The sequence below is a fragment of the Drosophila rhopaloa genome, unplaced genomic scaffold (genome assembly GCF_018152115.1).
Source record: "Drosophila rhopaloa isolate 14029-0021.01 unplaced genomic scaffold, ASM1815211v1 contig_2, whole genome shotgun sequence".
In the NCBI taxonomy this organism is placed as follows: domain Eukaryota; kingdom Metazoa; phylum Arthropoda; class Insecta; order Diptera; family Drosophilidae; genus Drosophila; species Drosophila rhopaloa.
The window spans coordinates 693,385-718,972 of NW_025335083.1; the positions used below are offsets into that span (position 1 = coordinate 693,385).

General features: G+C 38.1%; 5 protein-coding genes across 6 annotated transcripts; 3 read left to right on the forward strand and 2 right to left on the reverse strand.

Moving 5' to 3' along the window:
• The first annotated feature begins 4,846 nt into the window (after nt 1–4,846).
• LOC108044156 (vitelline membrane protein Vm26Aa) lies at nt 4,847–5,492 on the forward strand. Its single transcript, XM_017123053.2, has one exon. It carries the CDS (start codon nt 4,934–4,936, stop codon nt 5,357–5,359), a length of 426 nt encoding a protein of 141 aa, XP_016978542.2. The 5' UTR covers nt 4,847–4,933; the 3' UTR covers nt 5,360–5,492.
• Nucleotides 5,493–13,274: 7,782 nt separating this feature from the next.
• On the reverse strand, nt 13,275–13,877 carry LOC108044132 (vitelline membrane protein Vm26Ab). The gene has a single exon (XM_017123016.2). The coding sequence runs from the start codon at nt 13,806–13,808 to the stop codon at nt 13,338–13,340; it is 471 nt and encodes a 156-aa protein (XP_016978505.1). The 5' UTR covers nt 13,809–13,877; the 3' UTR covers nt 13,275–13,337.
• A 97-nt stretch (nt 13,878–13,974) lies between these two features.
• On the forward strand, nt 13,975–14,374 carry LOC108044138. The gene has a single exon (XM_017123028.1). It carries the CDS (start codon nt 14,072–14,074, stop codon nt 14,351–14,353), a length of 282 nt encoding a protein of 93 aa, XP_016978517.1. The 5' UTR covers nt 13,975–14,071; the 3' UTR covers nt 14,354–14,374.
• A 682-nt stretch (nt 14,375–15,056) lies between these two features.
• LOC108044148 (transmembrane protein 138) lies at nt 15,057–16,491 on the forward strand. Its single transcript, XM_017123040.2, has 3 exons — nt 15,057–15,322; nt 15,378–15,616; nt 15,675–16,491. Exons 1-3 carry the CDS (start codon nt 15,189–15,191, stop codon nt 15,782–15,784), a joined length of 483 nt encoding a protein of 160 aa, XP_016978529.1. The 5' UTR covers nt 15,057–15,188; the 3' UTR covers nt 15,785–16,491.
• Nucleotides 16,492–17,669: 1,178 nt separating this feature from the next.
• On the reverse strand, nt 17,670–23,479 carry LOC108038573 (serine/threonine-protein kinase 11-interacting protein). Of its 2 annotated transcripts, XM_017115402.2 has the most exons (10): nt 23,294–23,479; nt 22,961–23,120; nt 21,114–22,811; nt 20,934–21,054; nt 20,717–20,852; nt 20,465–20,597; nt 20,221–20,403; nt 19,815–19,883; nt 18,418–19,461; nt 17,670–18,360 (listed from the first exon to the last, which is right to left on the reverse strand). In XM_017115402.2, the coding sequence occupies exons 2-10, from the start codon at nt 23,049–23,051 to the stop codon at nt 17,894–17,896; spliced, it is 3,942 nt and encodes a 1,313-aa protein (XP_016970891.1). In that variant the 5' UTR covers nt 23,052–23,120; nt 23,294–23,479; the 3' UTR covers nt 17,670–17,893. The 2 variants fall into 2 exon arrangements, with proteins under 2 accessions (XP_016970891.1, XP_016970892.1); XM_017115403.2 differs by lacking the exon at nt 19,815–19,883.
• Between the last annotated feature and the right edge of the window lie 2,109 nt (nt 23,480–25,588).

Sequence of the window (25,588 nt, forward strand, 5' to 3'; positions counted from 1 at the left end):
TCTACGTTTTCTAAAAAAAATGGAAACCATAAACCAGACTTAAAAATAAATAAATCTAAAGTAAGGGTTATCTGTTTTAAGGTCGATTTCTCGTGCTCACATTAAATTTTCTCAATTGTGGAATTGGCATAATTTTTTAAACGAAAGTGGTCGTTATGAAAAATGGTCATTTGGCTTTCTTCATTGTGATTGAAACTCGACCTAAATCGAAAAGGTCTCAAGGAAAGCTTAACCGTAGATCCAATCACTCTGCAAGAGTTCTTTCCTGAAGTCCACGACAAGACTATAGCATTGTCAAAGATACTTGCAAAAAGTCAACGGACACTATGAAATTGATCTGCTCTGGCGAGATAAAGAATTAGTTATACCCGTTACTCGTAGAGTAAAAGGGTATATTGTATTCATGCAAAAGTATTTAACAGGTAGAAGGAAGCGTTTCCGACCCTATAAAGTATATATATTCTTGTTCAGGATCACTAGCCGAGTCGATCTAGCCATGTCCGTCTGTCCGTCTGTCTGTCTGTCCGTATGAACGCTGAGATCTCGGAAACTATAAAAGCTAGAAGATTGGCATTTTGCATGTAGATTTTAGGAGTTCCTACGCAGCGCAAGTTTGTTTCAAAATAGTGCCACGCCCCCTCTGACGCCCACAAGCCACAAGCTGTGGCCACAGTTTTGATGCTATTATGAAAATTTTAATTTATACGTATTTGTTTCGTCAATACCTATCGATTGGCCTAATAAAAGTTTGCCACGCCCACTCTAACGCCCAAAAACCCATTAAATGCTTAAGCTTGGCTAGCGCCTACATTTCCGCCTTTCATGGCGCCATCTGACGGATGACTTTGGAACAGCTGGCCAAGGTGCTCAACAGAGTCAACGTTAATTCTCGATAAGGATTTCTATTAAAGGAAACGGAGTAATAGTCGAGGCACTCTACTATAGCGTTCTCTCTTGTTTTACATTAAAACGCCTCAACTGTTTTCGAGCAAAAGTCGAAGGACATTACCTGTTTGCTCAAATACAAGGACAAATTGACAATCTGCACGATAATCTGCATACTTTAACTGATTTTCTAATGTCTTTTAAAGTCGGACATATCGCTGGGTTCGCAGACATCGTCGAAATGTTCCACCAGGCCACCATTCAGGAAAGCGAAAGACATGTTCAATGATTTTGATGTCTTACAAAAATGGTCCGACACCATAATGGCAATGAATTTCGGATCTGCTCCATGTATGTATTTCTCACCATTTTCGAGACGAATTTTAGAATTTTAAACCACAAACTTATGAATCTATTACACAAGCTCACTATATGTATATTAAATATATTATTATATAAGCTAATAGTATCTAAATGATTTGTGGTAAAGTTAAAAAAAAGAGGACTGAAGCTTATTTCGGCAAGCCGAAGTTTTAATACCCTTGCAGACTTTGCCGAAATTGCTAAAATTGAAAAAGTAGAGAAAAGAATAAGTTATAAATAAATCAGATTTGCGTAGTTGCATGTCAATAGCTTTTATACTGCAAAAATGTCATATAAAAATAGAAAAAAAGGGATATTTTCGCAGCTTTTAACAATTTTTCCTACGGAAGCTATTAGATATAGACGTCCGATTGACAAGCGATTTTACCCTGATCAAGGTATGCGTAAATATGTATAATAATGGTATTAAAATTTCAGTCAAAAGTTTGCAACGCAGTGAAGAAAACATTTTCGACCCTATAAAGTATATTCTTAATCAGCATTACCATCAAAATCGATCTAGCCATGTTTCCTGGTCGTTGCCAGGACAACAAGATCAACCCATAATTGGAGTGCGCCTCTTCGCTTTCCCTTCAGATAATCTAGACGGCAGCAACATCTTCAACTAACACATCGTCTTACCTATGTACATGTATGTTTATTTGTTTATGTGCCAATTGAATTTAAAGCTTATATTTGTGAGTATTAAATTGATTACTTCACTTAAACACTCCAAACTATTAACTTAATAATAATATTATAAAGACCTTTTTAAAACTCAATAGTTAGGAATTCATGTTTTACGTTTCGGAAAGGCTGGAAAGTATTAGAAGAAATATCGACACGAAAATGGCTGCCCATATATTACGCCATGATAGTGTTGCTGATTTCTATAAAGTAATCATATTGCTGACCTCTTCGAAGATTACATAATATATGGACATCTTCTAACTGTTTGAGGTTTGCTTTTCTACGAGAATCCAAAAACATATAGAAGGTACATACATATGTATATTATTATTTGTATTTCTTCTTTCCAGTCAAACAATTTTTTTGTGTGTCATAGAAAACAGGAAGTCTCTTTAACCAAACGTTAGGGAAAATCAACTTATTTTTACAATATTCGAAAAACATTCTTAATTTGTTAAGCCATTATATTTCAGTCTTACCTTAATTTTCGGTCAAAAGGCTATGACTATTCAAAAACAAAAAGAAGAATCATGTTTCAAAGTTGAATGTTTTAACTTTCAAACAGAACCAACACTGAACATTACTATATTAATTATAACATTTTTTTACCCAATTTACCAGACAATTACCATGTTTAGCAAAGTGTACAAATGGTTCTATTAAACCCAGTTGTTATCATCTAAATCTTAAGAGTTGATGATTCGATGCTATCCAAGACAAAAATAAAATATTAATAAATATTCTTAAGTTATTGGTAAGAGATTTTTTATAAAACGTGCCTCCATTCACTGCAGCTAGCTTTTAAAGACTTTCATAAAGCTGATGTTTGCGACATACTTATTGAAAGTTCAATCTATGATAAAAATTTTAAATTCTAAATTATTTTTCAATTTTGTCTGCAACATATCAGTGCAAACAATCAAAAAGCTGCTGTTCTTGTACTAAGAACATATTTATACCCTTGCAGATCGTATTATAATTTTGGTCAAAAGTGTCCAACGCAGGAAGAAGACATCTCCGACCCCATAAAGTGTATTTATATTCTTGAGTCCTGAGTTGATATAAGCATGTCCGTCTGTCTGTTTCTTCGCGAACTAGTCTCTCAGTTTTAAAGATATCGACTTGAAACTTTGCACACACCCTTCTTTCCTTTGCATGCAGTATATACATGCAGTATGTAGGTCGGAACGGCTGGGATCAGCCGACTATGATTTTAAAGTTAGGAAGTTGGAATTTTCTATGGGTTTTGTTTTTGGCCAATTAATCCGACCTACCAAATTTCATAAGGATCGGCCGACTATATCCTATAACTGCCATATAACTAAACGATTGGAAATGCGATAACTTTGGTGTTTTTAAAGTTGGGATTTTTTATGAGTATTAAGAATGCCTCATATGAATAATTTTGGAGAATATAATTTACAGAGTATTCTGCAAGGGCATATCAACTTAAGCTCCGCCCGAAGTTAGCTTTCCTTTCTTGTTTTATTTTAAAATATCAAAAATATTAATTATTATTATTATTATTATTATTATTATTATTATTATTATTATTAAAATTAAACATCTTTTTTTAGTGTTATTCAAAACCATCTTGTACAAAAACAAAGAATTTTGTTTTAAGTGAAGCCAGTGAGGCGAATAGCCCATCAATTCAAGGTTTTTTCTGTTTAAAATCTTATTTCAGTTGAAAACATTCCATTCCTTACCTAATTATCTATCAGAGCCTTGGTATGCCTTTAGTTACATAATACCACAAATTATTACAAATGTTCATCAAACTTCGAGTATAATACTGACTTATCAAGATTTTGCTTTTTGCTGTGAACGAATCGTTCAAATACTGTTGCCACAGAATTACAAGTTGTAGTTAATTTAGTCGGATCAGAAAAATGTTAATCATGAAGTACTGTTTTACTTCATAAATTTACTAACTAACATTTTTTAAAACAATAATATTTTATTTAATAAAATATTTAACGAACGGTATTCCGTTCAAAATTTTTTAATTTTATTAGACCATTTTCACATTGAGAAAATTTTGCTGCTTATTTTACCTGCTAAATAGGAACATTGTAGGAAATGTATTTTCTTACACGAAAATACAATAATTTGTCTTCAAAGTATTGGATATTAGCAGTTAGTCTTACCTTTCCAAAAGGTGTTTAGTTTGACTTTTATACAAGGTCAAATTAGGTTATTTAAACCCTTGGGGAGTGTAGTATACTTTTGTACATTTAAAACGTACAAATAATTTCATTAAGTATCACGTTTTCTAAGATCTTTTGAAAAAAAAATAATATTGGAAAAAAGAAAAGCAAGTATCAGTCAGTGGTTTGAATTTGATTTTTGTATTTTTGATTTTTAAAATAAATTATTAAAATAAAAATCACAGATTAACATTAACATTTTTAATTTAAAATACAAATTACAAATAACCCTTATGTTTTAAATTAAGAATAAAATTGATAGAATGAAACTTATTTTCTAATTCAAGATTAAAAATGGAAAATACAAGTTTATCCTACAAAAAAATATTTATTTCCCTCCACTTTTTAGCCTAATAAATTTGTTTATATATGCTGCAGAAATTTACAAATTCAATGTTCTAATGTTCGCTAAATATTCGAATACATGTTTAAAGAGGTGCATAACTCCCACCCATTTTTAAAGTACAATGCCCTAAATGTCAAGCCAATTTTCGACAACCTAAACGTTATTTTGCCTAGTGATGACCCCAAAAGCTGACGACTTGGTGTTATTAAAGTCAGCGGTATTACCATTAAGCATTGAGCTGATGGAGCAGAAAAGTAGTCAAGGCAAAAACGAAGAATAGATCTAGCCACTTAGTTCTGCATATAGTGCTAGCTACGCAGATTGGGTGGCTATATAAAATACGCAACCGCCTGAAATTGGCATCAGTCACCTTTGGTAACTACAAACAGTCCAACCCGCTTTCATCCGTCTTCAGATCAATCTTCACATACCAATCAAGATGAAATCCTTTGTGTGCATCGCTCTGGTCGCCCTCGTCTCCGCCGCCCTGGCGTCGCCCACCAACGTGGCATCGTCCACTGGCTCCACGGTGTCCCTGACTACCCAAGAGGGCGAGCTGGAGGGAAGCGCCGGACAAGGATTCGGTGACCTGACCCGTCTTCGCAAGTCCGCCTACGGCGGCAGCTCCGGCGGCTATGGCGGCTCTAGCATCCCGGCTCCTCCCTGCCCCAAGAACTACCTGTTCAGCTGCCAGCCCAACCTCGCCCCGGTCCCATGCAGTGCACCCGCCCCCAGCTACGGATCCTCCGGCGCCTACTCTTCACCGGTGGCCACCTACGTCGCCCCCAACTACGGCCTTCCCCAGCACCAGCAGCAGCTCTTCAGCGCCGCCTACGTGCCGCAGGCCTATGGATACCATTACTGAGCGTCAGCTCCATAAGGCTATGATCCCTGGCCCCGGATTACGAACTCGATCGCAAAAAAATACAAGCCATGATGGATTTAAAAAAATTATACAAAAAAATATGTATTGCAATTAAATCACAGAAAAAAGCTAAGCCTCAAAAATTATTTTTATTGGTGTCCCAAACTACTTAAAGTATAAAACGTTTCGAAGAGAAGAGTATCCAATTTGTATATAAAGTTGGAAAAGTGTTATTTGGTGGGAAACGTGACATACAATTTGGAGCCCTCTCTCAAAAAAAAATATAATAGATTTTGAAAAAGGAGGCAAGATATTCCGCCTTAATGAATAAATTCATAACTGTAGGGTCTTCTTTAAGTGAAAGAAATTCATTTTCACTGTGGTTCGATCCAAAGGTATTCCTTTAACTATTGCTTAGCCAGACTTTATGAAAATTGTTTTACGAGAATTACCGGTGAAAGGAAAAAAAACCATTTTAAAAATTGGATCGGCTTGGACCAGGGGGAAAAATGTTTTTTAGGCTAGTTGCATTCTTGATGAAAATACGCGTGGGATAACTTACTAAGAATCCGAGCACGGCTCCAAAAGTATTGAAAAAAAAGATTTTTTTAAAATGAAAACCAACTCTAGTATGTACACATCAAAATAAGGACCTTTGGGACTACAATCATTTAACTTTTCCAAACAGCTTGAAATAAAAAACGTCTATTCTACGACTATATGAATAACCCGCTGACTTATCTTTTTTCCGCAAGACTTAAATCGCCCCTTGTTTTTAAACTCCTAAAGGTACAGGGGTACGTGGTAAGCATCGTTAAAAAAGTATTTTGAGACTATATTAACTTTATTATGAGATTATTTCTCGAAGTAAAATTATAGTCAAGAGTTCATTTTTGTGTTCACGTCTTAGGAATTTTTTTTGAAAGCGCTATTGGGGATTTCTTTTAAGACTCGAGCTCTTATACATAGCTTTGATTTCTCAGCTTTTTCAGATCTTTATAAATAACATTTTATGTTTATTTTTTTAAGCGCAGAAAACTAAGCTAACCATGCAAAGCCGATTTGATGATGAAAAATTCTTATTAGAGCTAGTTAAAGTAAATCATGAGCATTTGTGACATTTATATTTTTTACAAGATATTTATTGTCATTTGAAACGATACTTCAAATAAAAAAAAAAAGAATACAAAAATATTGACACATATGGGCATGGAAGCCAGTTTTCGGAGCCCCTTTCTTCAACAGTAGTTAAAACAAAAACTTCCGATATCAAACAAAAACGCCCTTTAACACCTCTTTATTTAATCGAATGCTTAATCATTTTTCGTCACGAATTTTACTTCATAATTTTTTTTTGTTGAATGTGCGATCGTCACGACATTTTTACCTCGTTAAGAGGTGTTACTGTTTAATAAAAATCAGTGAGTGTATTCCTTTTTATACTCTTGCAGAGGGTATTATAATTTTAGTCAAAAGTTTGCAACGCAGTGAAGGAGACATTTCCAACCCTATAAAGTATATATATTCTTGATCAGCATCACAAGGAGAGTCGATCTAGCCATGTCCGTCGGTCCGTCCGCCCGTTTCTACGCAAAAGTTGTCTTTCTATTCCGGATCGGGCGACTATATCATATAGCTAGGAACAATCGGAAAAAGAATTCAAAAAAATTATAACTTTGTTTTTCAAATTTTTTTTTGTTCTTTGGGATTTGGTAATATTTAAATATTATGGATTTACGAATTTAATTAAATTTAAATCAGACAACAATATCATATAGCTGCCATAGAAGCGATGACAAATTGCATCGCAAAATCGAAATTATTTTTAGTACTATAGCCATAGAAATCGGAATGTAGTCGATTTGTAATAACTGCAGGGGTATAAAAAATTCGGCTTGCCAAAGCTTGCTTCCTTTCTTGTTTTAAAAATTTTTTTTTTTAATTCATAAAGATGGGTTAGGTTCGCGAATCCTTGTCCGTCGACTCCATCCATCTCTGGAGAGCCAGTGAGGGTGGAAGTAATATAAGTAATTTCTGTAATTTTTTTTGAGTGTTTTGGTCTTTGAGTGCTCATTTTTTTAGAAAAAGAAACTTCTTCAACCTTCTTTTACGCGCAATATAGATTGTTTCGTTATTATAGATGCTAAGGCTTAACAAAGTTTACAAATTTTATAAATTTGCCATTATTTTTATACCCTTGCAGAGGGTATTATAATTTTGGTCAAAAGTGTGCAACGCAGTGAAGGAGACATCTCCGACCCTATAAAGTATATATATTCTTGATCAGGATCACCTCCTGAGTTGATATAGCCATGTCCGTCTGTCCGTCTGTCCGTCTGTCTGTCCGTCTGTCTGTCCGTCTGTCCGTCTGTCTGTTTCTACGCAAACTAGTCTCTCAGTTTTAAAGCTATCGAACTGAAACTTTGCACACACCCTTCTTTCCTTTGCACGCAGTATATAAGTCGGAACGGACGGGATCGGCCGACTATATCCTATAGCTGCCATATAACTGATTGATCGGAAATGCCATAACTTTGGTGTTTGTAAAGTTAGGAAGCTGGGACTTCCTATGGGTTTTATATTTGGCCAATCAATCCGACCTACCAAATTTCATAAGGATCGGCCGACTATATCCTATAGCTGCCATATAACTGAACGATTGGAAATGCCACAACTTTTGTGTTTGTAAAGTTAGGAAGCTGGGATTTCCTATGGGTTTTATATTTGGCCAATCAATCCGACCTACCAAATTTCATAAGGATCGGCCGACTATATCCTTTAGCTGCCATATAACTGATTGATCGGAAATGTCATAACTTTGGTGTTCGTTAAGTTAGGAAGTTGGGATTTTCTATGGGCTTTATTTTTGGCCAATCAATCCGACCTATCAAATTTCATAAGGATCAGCCGACTATATCCTATAGCTGCCGTATAACTGAACGATTGGAAATGCCATAACTCTGGTGTTTTTAAAGTAAGAAAGTTGTGATTTTTTATGAGTATTAAGAATGCATCATATGAATAATTTTGGAGAATATAATTTACAGAGTATTCTGCAAGGGTATATCAACTTCGGCTTCGCCCGAAGTTAGCTTTCCTTTCTTGTTTTTATTGTTCTTCTATTAAAAACAATTTAAAACGAAATTTGAAAATCGCGAACTCATTAATTTCGGCTTAAAATACATAAAATGCCATTTTATATTCTGTGTTTTAATGGTCCAACACAAAAATATACAAATTCTAAAAGTAATTATGACAATTTCTTTTATATTTGTGTTCTAAAATAAATTAAAACAAGAAAGGAAAGCTAACTTCGGGCGGAACCGAAGTTGAAATACCCTTGCAGAATATTCTGCAAATTATATTCTCCAAAATTATTCATATGATGCATTCTTAATACTCATAAAAAATCCCAACTTCCTAACTTTAAAAACACCAAAGTTATGGCATTTCCAATCGTTCAGTTATGTTTATGGCAGCTATAGAATATAGTCGGCCGATCCTTATGAAATTTGATATGTCGGATTGATTGGGCAAAAATAAAACCCATAGAAAGTCCCAACTTCCTAACTTAACAAACACCAAAGTTATGGCATTTCCGATCAATCAGTTATATGGCAGCTATAAGATATAGTCGTCTGATCCTTATGAAATTTGGTAGGTCGGATTAATTGGCCAAATATATAACCCATAGAAAATCCCAACTTCCTAACTTAACAAACACCAAAGTTATGGCATTTCCGATCAATCAGTTATATAGCAGCTATAGGATATAGTCGGCCGATCCTTATGAAATTTGGTACGTCGGATTGATTGGCCAAATATAATACCCATAGAGAGTCCCAACTTCCTAACTTAACAAACAGCAGAGTTATGGCATTTCCGATCAATCAGTTATATGGCAGCTATAGGATATAGTCGGCCGATCCCGGCCGTTCCGACTTATATACTGCGTGCAAAGGAAAGAAGGGTGTGTGCAAAGTTTCAATTCGATATCTTTAAAACTGAGAGACTAGTTCGCGTAGAAACAGACAGACAAACAGACAGACGGACAGACAGACGGACAGACAGACGGACAGACAGACGGACAGACAGACGGACAGACGGACAGACGGACATGGCTATATCAACTCAGGAGGTGATCCTGATCAAGAATATATATACTTTATAGGGTCGGAGATGTCTCCTTCACTGCGTTGCACACTTTTGACCAAAATTATAATACCCTCTGCAAGGGTATAACAAGAAAGGAAAGCTAACTTCGGGCGGTGCCGAAGTTGATATACCCTTGCAGAATACTCTGTAAATTATATTCTCCAAAATTATTCATTCGTAATATTCATAAAAAATCCCAACTTCCTAACTTTAAAAACACCAAAGTTATGGCATTTCCAATGGCAGCTATAGGATATAGTCGGCCGATCCTTATGGATCTTGGTAAGTCGGATTGATTGGCCAAAAATAAAACGCATAGAATATCCCAACTTCCTAACTTTACAAACACCAAAGTTATGACATTTCCGATCAATCAGTTATATGGCAGCTATAGGATATAGTCGGCCGATCCCGGCCGTTCCGACTTACATATATACTGGGTACAAAGGAAAGTAAAGTTTGAATTCGATAGCTTTAAAACTGAGAGACTAGTTTGCGTAGAAACAGACAGACGGGCAGACAGACGGACAGACGGACAGACGGACATGGCTATATCAACTCAGGAGGTGATCCTGATCAAGAATATATATACTTTATAGGGTCGAATTTGTCTCCTTCACTGCGTTGCACACTTTTGACCAAAATTATAATACCCTCTGCAAGGGTATAAAAATGTTTGCTTAAAAACATTGACTGTGTTCTACAAAAATTATATAATGTATAATATAAAAATATAATGATTAAGTTTTTAATATGTTATATATAACATATATAATATAAGGTATACCTTTTCAGAGGGTGTTATAATTTTGGTCAGAAGTTTATAAATCTTAATCAGCATCACCAGGCGAGTTAATATATCCACGTCCGTTTATGACCTTATCATAAAGCTGCCATAGGAACGATAGAAAAATGTATTGGAAAATCGACCTAGCTTCATTGCTTTTAAGCATCGAAATCGAAATATATATATAATATAATATTTAATTTTTGTAACAGCAGCAAAGGTATATAAACTTCGGCTTGCTGAATTTTTCTTCCTTTCTTGTTTATAATAAAGCGCTTCTGATACTTTAATTTATTTTTGAACTTCGATGTAAAAATATAAAGCCTTGCACACAAAGAAAAAAAACTATGAATAAATAAAATGGCTGTCCACAAGAGGAAAGTATTATATTTGAATAGTTAGTTTCCTTAAAAATATCATGGCCCTCGTTCATATGTTCATAAATAATGAAAATACTACTTAGACCTTATGCACATATTTTACTTCAAGTAGTGACAGCTTTGGGCACAGTTTGCGAATCGCCATTGGGATAAACATTTGAAAACCCATTTTAAGCGAGGAGAACTGCTTTAGTCGAGTCTAGTCAGACACTCGTTATTCAACTAACCAATTTTTAAATAAATGTGTCAAAATAAACATACTGACTGACAAAGTTTTAAAGAGCGGTGCCAACATTTGTATATCCTACAATAACCAACCTCTTCCATCTCTCTTAAGAGTTTCGGGATTTTTGGACGTTACCCTCTGCAAAAAGGATATTTTATCATATCAGAAAAATATTGACTAATGGTCGTCACAGAAACAACAAGCACACATCTTTTTTGAAGACGTATGTTCTGAAACCCAAGTGTGTTTAAGTGCCAGGAACATGCGGCAGTAAATTTAGTCATAAGAATTAGCAATCAAATTAATAAAAGATTGGGAACGATCGTAAATATAAAGCATCTTACGATCCACTTATTTCTTGTCAGCGGCATATAAAGTGTATGCGTATATCATAAAAACAAAACATAAATAATATAGCAATTTTAGAATAATTTTAGGGAGCATTATGTATTTTTAACAAATTTTGATTTTGCTGCCATATAGGTATCCTTTTATTTGTATTTCCTATAATAATTATATGCAATTTAAATTATTTGATCATTGGTTTTATGAAAATCATTAAATTAGAGTTTTGTTAATTTTATTCCAGAACCGCCCGTGCCTAGAAATAGCCATTAATCGCAACTAAGCAGTTCCGAATTTTCCAATAGCCCTCAATTTATAACCACCTTTGCAAAAATATAAGCTTATTTTACTAAGACGGTGTGGCGAAATAAGAAGAAATGCTTGCGACACATCCAAGCCAACGAGAAAGCGGAAAAGCGGAAAGTGCAACTGCTTGGAAATGCGATATCATATCCCATTAAATGCTTGGCAGAACGGTCAGCCTACACTCCGAAAAACGACAACGGGTACAATGTGCTGACCTTCGGGCTTCAGGTTCTCTTAAGGTTTCGAGCCAAGCTCTGCAAACAGTGATGACTCGACTGGGGCACGAATAGAAGGGCAGCCCGTGTCCACGGATTAGCCCAGCCCATTACCCACACTTATAAGCGCAGCTCAGACCTTCAATACTGTCCCAGTTCCGATCTTACACTTCCTCTGGAATGTGCGACCAACTGACACCGTTGATGGGGCTACCTTGGCAGTCTCCGTTTTCGCTGCGTTCGGCACTTTTATTTGCATGAGGTCACAAAACCAGGCGGACCCCCTCCGCCACTTGGCTGTACTCAGCTTACAGTAACTACACTGCTAGCCCTTTTGTCGGTGCGAGTTCCCTGTACTCGGTGCTTGAGGAGTCTTCCTCTGCCGCTACACGACTTTGTTCCATTGCGAGGTCAGCCGGCTGAGTCTCTGCTGGAGGATTTGGACACACAGTTGAATCGAAGAAGGAGACATCAAATTATCCAGGAGGTCCTTGACTATGTGGTCCTGAATTCTGAGGTGGTGGTCCTGGATTCGGAGGTCCAGGATACGGAGAAGGTGGTCCTGGACTCGGAGTTGGTCGTCCTGGACCTCCAAGGTGGATTCATATTTTGCCGACATTCGACTTTTCACATTCAGCAATGTTTCTTCGCTGGCTTGTCTAAAAAACTACGGGTCCTCTTGTGTAGCAGTTTTCAAGTTGGTTTCCTGTGGATCCACCTCAAGCGCGGGCTTTTAAGATAATAAAGGACTCACTAATTAACAAAAGCCTGAAAATAGCGAACATACTTTTTGTGACTTGGAATTGCAAAAGAATCATTTGTCTACAATTTACTTTTTCTTTTTTATTCGAAATAACGATTTTTTCATGTGGAAAATATTATCAAAACTTATCAGTTTTATTTTTATTTTTTCAAACGATTGTTTGGAAATTAAAAATAAAATAACATTTTAAAAAGTCACTATTATGTTTTATAAGGTTCGATAATTGGTTGGCAAAAGTGGGCAAAAAGTTGGAAAACGATTAGGTCTTTAGAATTTCGAAAATGCCTTTTAGTCAGAAATTAACAGAATAATTGACATAGTTTTATTGTTTTTTTATATATGTAGTTTTTAGTTATAAAGTAGTCATTTAATAGACTTGTGAATTGTTGTCCTACTATAATCTCGTTCTAATTTATGATATTTAAGGAGATAGCTGTAGAATATAGTCGCCTAACTTTATCGTTTCGATAACATGATGCTAGTATCATATTAATCGACTATAGTAAGATCGTTCTTATGGCAGCAAAAAAAATGTCCTATCCGATTGGTTTTATAAACTGGTTTTTCGTACTGATACAAAAATACGAATAAGACTTAGTTTAGCTGTTAAACCAGGCCTACGTTTTCATTAGTTTATTATAAACCTAAAATGACTCACACCGAAAGGCCTTTCCTTCTGTGGAACCAAGTAAAACGGTAAGAAACTCAGGAATGTCCCCGAAAATAGGTTCAATTATGTTGGTTTATATAAGCTTTACTTTATTCATAGATTCGATTTTCCAGTTTGTTCGGTTCGTTGCCTTACAGTTCCCGGACGAAGGGTACGGCGTACTGGGGCACATACTGCGAGTAGGCGCCGGCGGATCCGTAGGACGGAGCTGGGGCGGAGCAGGGCACGGGCTGGAGAGAGGGCTGGCAGCTGAACAGGTAGTTCTTGGGGCATGGCGGCGACGGGATGGAGGCCGGGGCTGAGTAGGCGGGGGCGGCCGGAGCGGGGGCGGCGTAGGCAGGAGCGGCAGCTGGAGCGGAAGCCGAGTAGGCAGGGGCAGGGGCAGCGGGAGCGGGTGCGGAATAAGCAGCGGGAGCGGCGTACGAGGCGGCGGCGGGAGCAGCTCCATATCCGCCGTAGGCAGCACGCGACACGCGGATGTTCTCGGCCAGCGGCGCCGGGATGAGAATGCCCTGCGTGGGCTGCAGCTGAATGGTCTCGGAGGACACGACGGACAGGGCCAAGAAGGCGGCGATGAGAAGGTGACCAATGTGGAATGCCATTGCGGTTGATACTCTTGCTATCTTTGCTTGCTGCTGAAGTGGCGAACGAAGGGTGACTGTTGATGGAACCCTCCGAGCCAACTCACTTTATAGCCCATTCCGAAAACGCTGATCCCACTGCCGGAGTAGAACGACACCGATCGGAAAAATTGCAAACGGACGTTTCGCAAACTGCTGACGACCCGAAACAATAGGTGACTTTTTAGCGAGCAATTGGGTGCCGGGCATTGGTCACTCAGCTGGCTTTACACACGGCTTAGACGATGACGTTCTGGTTTCTGGTCTTGGTTCTGGTGACCTTAAATTCGACATGGCTTACCTGGCCCGCAAGGGCCGCCAAAATCACTTCCGTATCGACGTTTCAGTTTCTGGAGCAACCCAATGCCGATCCGGATCAGAGCTGGTCCCACCACCTTCCAACAAACTTCTACTCCGAGATAAACCAGCAGTACTACAGGAGATTTCGAAGACAGGCTGGCCTGATCAACAGACTTGGAACAGGAAATCGGCAACATTATCCATTTGAATATGCTCGATATGTCTGAAAATAAATGCAACTTAGTGTATGTTTGTATCTTTTAATTTTGGTTTATGGGTAAAAGCTAAACCGGGTAGCTTAGACAATAATTTACTTAGTGGTCTTAATATATTTATGTAGGGTAAATTTTTCAAAAATACCAAAAAACTAGAAAGGAAAGCTAACTTTGGGCGGAGCCGAAGTTGATATACCCTTGCAGAATATTCTGTAAATGATATTGGTTGGCCAAAAAACCCATAAAAATCCCAATTTCCTAACTTTAAAAACAACAAAGTTATTACATTTCCAATTTTTCAGTTATTTGGCATCTATAGGATATAGTCGGCCGACCCCGGCCGTTCCGACTGCGTGCAAAGAAACGAAGGGTGTGTGTATTAAGTATTAAGAATGCATCTTATGAGTAATTTAAAAATAGTAAATATATCAAATTTTCGCATGTTAAAAAAGGATGTGAAGAAAATATTTTTTCGTTTGATTTTTAAAAGCTGAAACACATTTTCAATTTTTTATTTCTGTGTGACCTTAAAAAAAGATGATTTTGTTAAATTTGAAATATCGGAAATACCAGATCTACAGAAAACTTCGAACATAATTGTGATTTATAATCTTTTAATACACTTTTTTCCAATTTGAGAGTTATATAGTAGTTTTATAACAGTCAGCCCTTATGTCTTTCGACAGATATTTCTGTATCGATAAACTATTGGTAAGACGGGCAGGGCGCATGACCGTGGCGGTACGTTTGACGTCACCAGGACGAAGGACACAACAAACCCTGCACTGTAAGGCTCAACAAAAACAAACTGACAACGCAAGCACTTGGTCGGCATTAAGATCCCGCTATGAAACTAACTCTGCGACGCTACTCCTGGGTGCTCATGCTCCAGCTCACCCTGTTGGGAGTTGATCTAGCCTTCAACTCGTTTGGACCGGCGCTGGCTAGAAACCGATTGCAGTCAGCAATATTTTTCTTTGTGTGAGTATCGATAGGACGACGGATTTCGTTTACTGACCGCACCAAGGTATCACAGCACCCAGGACGCTCTGATCATTGCGGAGTACCTGCTTTTCACTCTGGCTCTACACTCAACCTGTGTGTACCAAGTGGGCGCCTCCCACATAATTCTTCGGAACTGCAAGCTCTTCATGGCCAGCACTACCATTTACTTCCTACTGTCTGCCTCCCAGCACTTCTGGATCATCTACCAATACCATCATGGTCAGAATTGGCCATTGGGTCTGATTGCTTTATCAGTGGGACAACGCATAAGTGAGTTCCGGAAACATTCCTTCTACACTTATCTTAATATTCTCACCCCCCGTTGCAGTGTCGGTTTTCTATTACTATAGCTCCAAGTCTACGGCTCTTACCATGGCAGATCCTCGCTTTAAGGAAGAACATCTGGACTGGATCGCAGAACAGCTGGGCGATAAGTAATAAATTATTTAAAAGACGAGATGCGTAGCTTGGGGTAATAAGGCTCAGAATTATTTAAAATTCAATATACAAAAATCTCATCAAAATATAAATGCAAGGCATATAGTAAGGCTTAATTGGAATTGGAATCTCATTTACAAGATACCCATAAATATAATATTACTACAAATTATTGACAAATACTATTAATCATTCTCAACCACAACTACACGATACACACAATTTTATTAAGGGGGTATGGTATTTAAATTTTTGTTTGCCTATTTGTTTTTTTTTCTGGATGCATTAAAATTGCGTTAAAATTTTGCGTTAAAATTTTAGATTGATCCGAGTAAAACTTCCGATCCTATAGGTAGTTGAACGTAGGTGAGCTAGCTCGTTTTGTATTCGATTTTTTGGTGTCTAAAACTGTAAACACTCTTCTTAAAAGTTGCCATTTCAAAGACGCTGAACACGATCCTGCAACATATACTGGACGAATCGTTTTGAAATTTTGCACACTATTTCTGTACCTAATTCCTCAGGTACAGACACCAATGTTTTTTTTAATGATTATTTTTCATTTTATAATAAAAAATATATCGAATTTTTAGGCTAAATTCACGTTTTTGACTTTAAAGTGTTACCAAAAATCCAAAAATTAAATAAAAAAACTTAACTTAGTTACCTTTAGAAACATCTTAACTAATAAACAATTTTTTTTTAATTTTTTCACCGCAAAACATTTTTCTGGGAGGCGTCTAAGGAGCTTTGCTGCAAACGGCTCATTTAATTTTTTTTTCTGTGAAAAACATAGTTTAAATGTTGTACGCTTATAAAATAATTAATCCGTATCATAACCGTATCGTGTGACAAAATTCATGAAAATAGGTTTAGTGGTCCGCTTTTCAGCTATAGAAAGAAGTACTTGAAATTACCAAGTAGATAGCTTAAGAGCCGAGATACTAGTTTGCCTAAATAGGGTTAGACAGGATATGCCCAATAACATCACATGATAATGCTGATCAAATATACATATATATATAATTTATGACTCACTGATGTCTTCTCACTACCTTTTAGGCCTGTAGAAAATTCGGTCAAGAGGCCCTAGATTTTCTTAAGGTTTATGGTTTGAAACAAAAGAAGACTGCTACAAGCATCTTTATTTTATTAGGCAATTTTAAATGATGTGAAAAACAATTTGACGTTTTCCATATCATCTGCATAGGCGCTGACAATGTTTGCAGATTTTTTGTCTAAATATTCCCAAGACTTCCGGTAATTTGTGAATTTATTTTAATTTCTTCCTATTCACGAGAACTCCTTAAGTTGTACCAAAAAGGATGGTTCTAAATGTAAGTAAAGAGTAAGTAAATATGTTTAAGCCTTCATATTTATTTTAGTTGATATTGAGTTTGAATAAACAACTTGGATCTACCAAAAGCCTATGAAAATCTTATGATATTTTGGCAAAGTGATAAATCAGAAACTGGAGGCAGAAAAATTATTTATAAAATATTTAACTGAAACTCGTGCCGTAGCGAGATTAATAGGCCAACATTCTAAACAAAACTATTTGAAAAAGTGTATAAGAAATCCGATTTTATTTTTGGAGCGATCTAATTACTTAATAATTTATTTAATTACCAAAAACAAAGTAGGAGGTTGCTGAGCAAGGACCCTGGACACTTTTTCGTGACATTATTTTTAAACTGTTAAACCCAAAAATGAAAAACCGCAGGCAAGTCCTAAAAGGCAGGAAGAATTTTTTCAATTTTTTTTTCCCCGATTGTTTCTATGGGAGCTATATGATACCCTCTGAAAGGGTATAGAAATTGAAAAAGGACAACTTTTTTTTTTATAATTTGAATATATTACAGGGTTTTAAGAAAAAACCATTATATTATAACTATTTATATTTATTTCGTTGGTCAGCACCATTTCTGATTACTTAAAACCTATTCTACACCTTACCCTTCATATGCGTAGGATAAGTTAATAAAACTAATTTGACATTAAATAACATAGTCAATAAAGATCAACAATTCTAGATTTTGCACAATAAACTTTTCTTTTCTGATGCAAGGTAACCCTTACTAGTAGCCGAGGGAAGGCTAGAGAGCTATACTACGTTCCAGAAATGCTGAATGGCACACCAAACAGCTGCTTCCACCCTTGTCCAATAACATTTAGACAATACGCGGCGTTTTCATGCGTCTCGAACATCAACTGCCAGATCTCGGTCTTGTTTTGCGTCTCATCGATAAAGTTAATTACATACTTATGGTCTGTGATACGTTCCACGTCCACCAAATTACTTAAGGGCTGGTTAAGACTTAATTCTTGATAAATTGACTTTTTCTGAATTTTGTTCGATAGCCAGGAGAATATGCCATTTCCTAAGATGTACAAGTGTGACTCCGTGATTAGAAGTAGACAGGGTTCAAAGCTGCTCTTCTCGTGTTCACAAATCCATTGACAGCTGGGAAGCAGGGAGCACATCTTAACTGGCTCGGATGCTATGGTCTGCAAATGATTGCTAAGTGTGGGCGATGGTTGTTGACTCAGTTTGCATTGGACTTCCAGAGGATTATCTAAAAAAAAAAAACATTATTTTTCACAAAAAAGTATCAAGCGTTAAGTTTTCTCACGTTGCAAGTAAAGAAGTAAATTATCGGTTCTGAGCATGTCGTGCAACAGCAATGAAAATCCTCCCCAATCTCGTAGGGTGAAAGACAGTCCCAGTTTCCAGGGCAGCAGCTCAATCGTCACCAACCGATTCACAGACACACTGACGACTTGCCGTAGCCACTTGGCCACGTCGTCTTGGGGTACTGCAAACGCCTCCATTAAATAGCACTTGCAGTTTGACATCACCACGAGTCCTTCTGCCAGGGCCTGGGTCTGCTCGTTATATATATGCCCCTTGGCTAGCCACTTAAAGTGCTCGGCTTCCTCCTTGAACTTGCACTGGTAGAAGTAGAGCTTTAGGCGGTGATCGATGTTATTGAAGTCGCTGTAGTTAAACTTGTAAGGTTCAGGGCCTAAGAGGCTACTTTCTGACTCGATCATCTTTTTTGAACTGGACATTAGCAGGTTTGTTGATTGGAGGACGGATGCAAATGGTATGAGGCTAGCTTCTTCAGCTTTCTTTAAATGGTTATTCGAATCCGCCTCTGAGCTACTTATCTGACTGCCTGCCAACTCGGGGGGAGGCGAATTCGGCAGAATGTGCGAAGCATCCATGCCCTGCTGCTCGTAGGTGGTACAAATGCTGTCAGTTACGGATCCTGATGAACTGCTCTCTGTCAGCGGAATTTGGGGCACAGATGAAGTTTCGGTAGCAGCAGGTGCCTTAGGCAGACCTTGCTCCGCCAGAAGCTGTTCGAACTCTCGTTCGATGAAGCCTTTAGATTGCACTATTTCATCGTTAATCGTCTCCAGATGCGGCAGCTGGGATATGCGACGCTCTTCTGAGGTCTTGCGACTGGCGTTTTGGACGCAGTTCGGATCCAGCACCTCTATGCTGGACTGGCTGGGATTGGAAATGATGTCCACATCACTCTCGTTCGCCCGAAACTCTAGATCGCGATTAGTGTTTGAGCTGCCCACTACGGACTGATTAGAGTCAAACGAGCTCTGCGAGTTGGTAATTTTCGAACAAGAGCTGCTTTCGTTTAGCGAATTGGCGGAACCTATAATGTTAATATATTAGTGATGTCCTTTTATTAACCTTATATTTATTTTTAACGGAAGCAGCATTACTTTCTAAAAATTTAATTAAGTTTTTAAATTTTCATATTTTTGGCTGTATTTTACATGTCTTATATCTAGTAATACTTTCAAATAATACGTAATTTAAAGTATCAAAGTTGAAAACTGTAAAATTAAGAAGTAAGACATGTAAAAGACCTTTGTTTATCCAACATCTATTACAAAGTTAGCTTTTCATTGCTTCATGCCCAACTGCTGCTTCACATTACAGAACAAAAGCAAAAGGCAAATTGTTTGTTTAGTAAAATAAAAAGTATACAAATGGCATATTAACTTTTTGTGGATTGCATCAAACTCCTACGCTTGGGTGTGTTTTTAGCAGTTGAAAGCCTGTAGTTGGCCACTAAAATATTAATAAATTTTTTTACATCACAACAATTTTATAGTTGTCGGTTGGTGGGTGAGAGAAAAAGTCCAAAAGAACAATGTAAATATACAAAAGTTAGATTGGTTTTGCCATTTTCGATTTCGCATGCAAAAGAAATAAAAAAGAAATAAAAATGGAATTAATGTACGGCAATGATGTCCAACACAAACTTAAAATTATTAACCAAATGCAACAAAGACCAAAAGCAAATCTCAAATAAAGGCTAAACCATCAAATTAACTACAAAGAAAAATTTTGTACAAATTTTTTTGAGCTTGTTTAATATAAAATAGTAAACTGGCCAAAGACTTGCCAATGCTGTTGCTTTCCTCCTTATTTATCGTCTTAACATATGGGTCTACGGGCAATTCCTCGACAATCATGGCAGGAGAAAGTTTGGGCTCGGCCACCACTTCCCCTGATGGTTTGTTTAAAGAGGTGGACAACTCCGTTACTTCGGCCACGTACTCGCTGCGACAGTCCGGACAGCGCAAATCTTAAAAAAATGTGTTTTTCAAATTTATGTAACCAGTTCTTACTTTATGCCCTGTACGTACCCTTCGTTTTATATCGCTTGCTTTTCTGCTCAATTGTAAATTGAGTGAGACAATTCACACAGCGATAGATAGATATGTTCATTTCGGTCAGATCACGCAGCGAGAGAATATCTCGTAGCTTTTTTTCCAGTGCCTTTATAGGAACAAAAGAAAGTCACTTTTTATAACCAATTGGGTTAACTTTTGACGTCAGTCCAGACTAACCGCACCTATGGTGTGCGGATGGAAATTGGTACAATTTTTGTAACTAACCTGACACAATGTATTCTCAACACAATAAATCCGCTCCTGTTTATCCTTTCGCATCGTGTCGAAATTCATTCGTAACGTATTGGACTTTAAGCGTTCGCATGACTCCAGTATTTTCAGACTCCATTTGGTTTTGGTCCTATTTGGAAATGGATTAAAAGGTGTAGAAGGGAAACTTAAATCATGAAATTAAAGTGATGGTTTATAGTTTCATGCTCACCGTTCGGTTAGAGTATCCTTTTCGCGGATGAAGTTCGAGGATATGGTTAGGAACAGAGCTTCGCTCGGTTTTTGTTCATGATACACAATATAGGTTTCTTCGTCGGACTCTGCCTCGGATACTGAAATAATGGAGTATCACTTTAGATATTGAATTACTGAAGAGGTGAGAACGGCTTACCCGGATCGTCATCATGGCCAACATTTGAGCTATTCGCATAAAGACTCAACAGCTCGTTGTGCTTTTGACGCGAATTTTCCGACACATCCTCGGTGGTGTTGGCAATGCTTACGTAATTTGTCACTTCTCCCTCAGTACAGGTCTCGTATAAACTAAGCCCACTTTCGTCGTTCGCATCCGACTTAATAGGGGTCAGGGTGGTGTCAAAAGTGGTACTCAACACAACGCTGCTTGTGGGAGTCGAGCTAATGTTGAGATGCTCAGAATCTGCTTGATAATCAACTATCGCCTTAGATGATCCCGAAAATTCTCCCAGAAACTCGTTGAAAAGCTGGCGAGCCTCGCTACGCTCCCGTTCAGTAGGCTGCGGTGAGTCGATACCCAGCAACAGCTCTGCATTACCAGTCTTCAACCATTTATTGCCATAAGTAGAACGGAGGGCCTCAATTTGCTTCTTAGTTTCCAGGTGGGAAGTATCGGTTCCCTCTTCGGTGTCAGATAGAGGTTTCGGTGTGTGAACACCTGCGTTGACTGGCTCAGTGTCACTGTTTTCCTCTATATCCACGGTCCTAATCTTTTTTGAGCTTGGCCTCTTGCTGGACTGCGAAGTTTCCATTCCCATGGACTGCTCTGCTTCTGCCAAGTAATCATTTTCCCTTATTGTCACCGATCGCTGAGAACCGAAGCTCGAGCCTTCGCTGGTGTTAATGGAGCTGGAGCTGTTGATAGACAAGGAGCTACTTCTGGGCAGGCGATGGTTGTGCGGCCCTATGAAGCGCCATTTCTGACTGCCCGTCAGCGCCTTCTCCGCCTTGGACAGTGGCTCAAAGTCTAACAAAAACTTTATCGATGCGGAGTTCTTGTTTAGATACTGCGCTGTGGCCTGCCGATGTTTCGCATTGCAGGCTAGCGGATTGCCCTGCAGGTTTAGTATAGTCAGGGACACCAAGGCACTCAGGGGCAGAAGTTGAGAGTGCTCCAGCAGGCAGTTGTCGGACAGATCCAGGTTGCTTAAAGAGTTCAGCTTTGCCACGTCCAGCAGCTCCTCTACGTAGTTATTGCTAATATTCAGAAGCTGCATTCGCTTATAGGCCTCCAGGTGGAACTGCGGAAGGTGCGTGAGGCAGTTGTAGCTAAGGTCCAGGGTCTTCAGGTGCGGCAGCCATTTGATAGCGGAGACGCTGGTAAGCTTGTTGTGCCGCAGGTTCAGGTGCTGCAAGTGTTGGGCGAACTCCAGAGCGGTGTCCACGCTGCGAAGACTATTGTAGCTGAAGTCGGCCGTCTGAAGTTCGTTCCACACAAAACCGTTGGAGTTGTCGCCGCCGCAGCGTGTGATTATGTCGTCTACGCTAGTCAAGCTTTTCACACAAATCAGGTGCTGTAGCTGGCTGCGCAGCGGTTGGATACCCACCACCTGGCAAATGTTGATCTTGTTCACCTCGAGCCGCCGAAGGGCTCGGAATTTCGCTATGTCGATGGCGCCATCGAAGTGTAGCTCGCTAGGGAAGTAGGTCAGCTTCAGCAGGGTCGTCTTCTGCACAAAGTCGTGAACTAACTGCAGGTCGGAGAAGACGCTGGATTTCGCGTTAATGGGCTTGACCACCTGAAAGGACTGGAGCTGCAAGTGGGATACACCGGATCCGATCTCAATGTCCGCAATCAAGGTGAAGGAGTCGTTCAGTGCCCGCAGGAGGGAGCCTATGCAGTAAAAGGTGATGAAAGCAGCGATAAGGGATCGGACTTGAAATGGCAGCTCGTAATAAAGCCCAGTCATCAGCCAGCACCCGCATGTTTTTCGTTTTGCGCGCTACCTCTGTCTTTATTTCGTTTAGTTTTAGCTTTCTCACCTGATAACGTCAAGGTAAACTCGGAGCTCAATATTTTGTCGCCGTTCTGACGGAGCAAACTGGCCAGTTCTGTAATTTTCTGCGGATCCATGGTGATGGCTCCGTCCTCTAAGGCTGCACTTCTATCCCATCCAATGTATTCCTTGCTCTGAATGACTCGCTGCGAAAGTGAAACATTAGCTATTATCAAGGCTCACTCACAACCGCAGATGTATGAGTCGAAGACAGATCATCAAAATGCGTTAGGCACAAGTCACTATTTTCATAACTAATATATTTGCAGTCTATCAAAACAACAAAGGGAAATATTTATGACGCCATTATCTTAAATACCTTCGATAACGTCTGCCTTATATGTACATTGTGGCTTAGTTGGATTTACTATATGTATATACGGTAGGTGTATAGCAATATTTATCGTCTCTGGGTTTGTTAGCCAATTTGGGGCGTAGGAATATTCCACTCTCAGAATGCAAAAACACTTTTGTTATGCCTCTTCTTCTTGCCAATCGCAGAATAACAGTGTGACCAGTGTGCTACGGAATTATCGATAAGATATACCGCCCGGCTCTCAAAATATACTATTATACCATTTTCAAATGTTCTATAATAGCCTATTCCCACAGAGTACCATCCACCTTCGAGATGGTTCATAAGGTCTTAATGTGGCTGGTGGGTAATTTAGGGTATTACCAAAAATGTGTGTAACCGCACGGGATTATAAGATATTTACTGTGCAAGCCTAGTATCCAGATCGAAAAACGATTACGCTAGCGTAAAAACTTTAATCTTTCCAGTGTGACCAAAAGTTTGAGAGTTCATCAGATTTAAGCATGCTACGGTCGTACTGTCAATCAGCTGGGTTTATTGACAAGCAGTTAAAATTCAAATATTGTATTTGCGTGAAAGAGCCTTTAAAAGATATTATCAAATACCTTGGCAAGACAAGTCTGCCGCTTATTTTAAAGATTAGCTTATTTGCTTATTTAAAGTTCATAGCTGCACTTTTATTGTGTTTTTCGTACATTCTGGACCTAAAAAACATTTTGCTCTGGTATTTTTTTCGTCGATCAGGGGACCGACGTGAAAAAAAGGCCCGACGGAAAGTGAACGCCAGCTGTTTGCCTCTCGCTCTCTCTCATGAGTGGCGTACGGTTTTCGTTGATACTAGGCTTTACACCCATATTATATGTGATAAAGACACCTGAAGGATTTCAGAAGTACGGTTTTTATAATATATGTAGGTGCCAAAGGAAAGATCAGAATATAAATGGGAAAATAACATGCAAGCCCACAGAATTTCGTTGTTTTTGAACATGTTAATATATACATATTCTCCATTTGGTAATTTTACACGGTTTCAGTCAAGGATTTAAAATTAAAAAAAAACATTCTTCTATATTACTTAGTTACCATTGATATAGTAATAGCACTAACCATACAACTAGCCATAGTGACCTTGCCTTTAAAATCGATTAATATTTTTATTTGCCTTGCTTTTATTTGATTTTTAACAAGAAAAGAAAGCTAACTTCGGGCGGAGCCGAAGTTGAAATACCCTTGCAGAATATTCTGTAAATTATATTCTCCAAAATTATTCATAGGATGCATTCTTAACACTAATAAAAAATCCCGACTTCCTAACTTTAAAAACACCAAAGTTGTGGCATTTCCAATCGTTCAGTTATATGGCAGCTATAGGATATAGTCGGCCGATCCTTATGAAATTTGGTAGGTCGGATTGATTGGCCAAAAATAAATCCCATAGAAAATCCCAACTTCCTAACTTTAAAAACACCAACGTTATGGCTTTTCCGATCGTTCAGTTATATGGCAGCTATATGCTTATATATACTACCTGCAATAGAAAGACAACTTTTGGGAAAGTTTTAAGCAGATAGCTTTAAAACTGAGGGACTAGTTTGCGTAGAAACGGACGGACGGACAGACGGACATGGCTAGATCGACTCTCCTGGTGATGCTGATCAAGAATATATACAGTGGATCGCAGCTTATTTCGTGCAGTTACCTAAAAAAAGTTCAAGTCGTTATTCCAGCTAAACTAAGAAAGATAACAGAAAAATTTAAATGCAGTATTTTAAAAGGAAATATTAACTTGTTTATTAAATTAAAACGATTTCCTTAGTCGTAAAAACAAAATAGTTATTAAATAAAAACAAAATGTGCAGGCTTTTTTCATGCCGCAGCTTATTTCGTGCAGTTCATTCTTCTTAACTTATTATTTGTAATTTAAAAGCTAATATTTGGTATGTCCTCATTTCTGGTTCAGGACAGCTTTAAGACGATTTCCCAAGGAAGAAACTAACTTTTAAGTGGTTTCCACTGGAATTTTTGGCCATTCTTCCATAAGAACACTTTACATGTCGTTTTTGTTCGAAATCTTCCTCTTCCTTATAGCGATGTCCAATATTTCCCATAAATTTTTGATCACATTTAAGTCTGGAGACTGTGCTGGCGTTATGACGGCATGAGGGCAGTTTCAGACATGATAAACCTCCACAATTCCTGCTGAATGCTTCGGATCGTTGTCCTGGTAAAATCGAAATCGATCGCGTATGCCCAGTTTTTCAGCAGTTTGGAGCAGGTTTTCCTTATGAATCTGTAGGT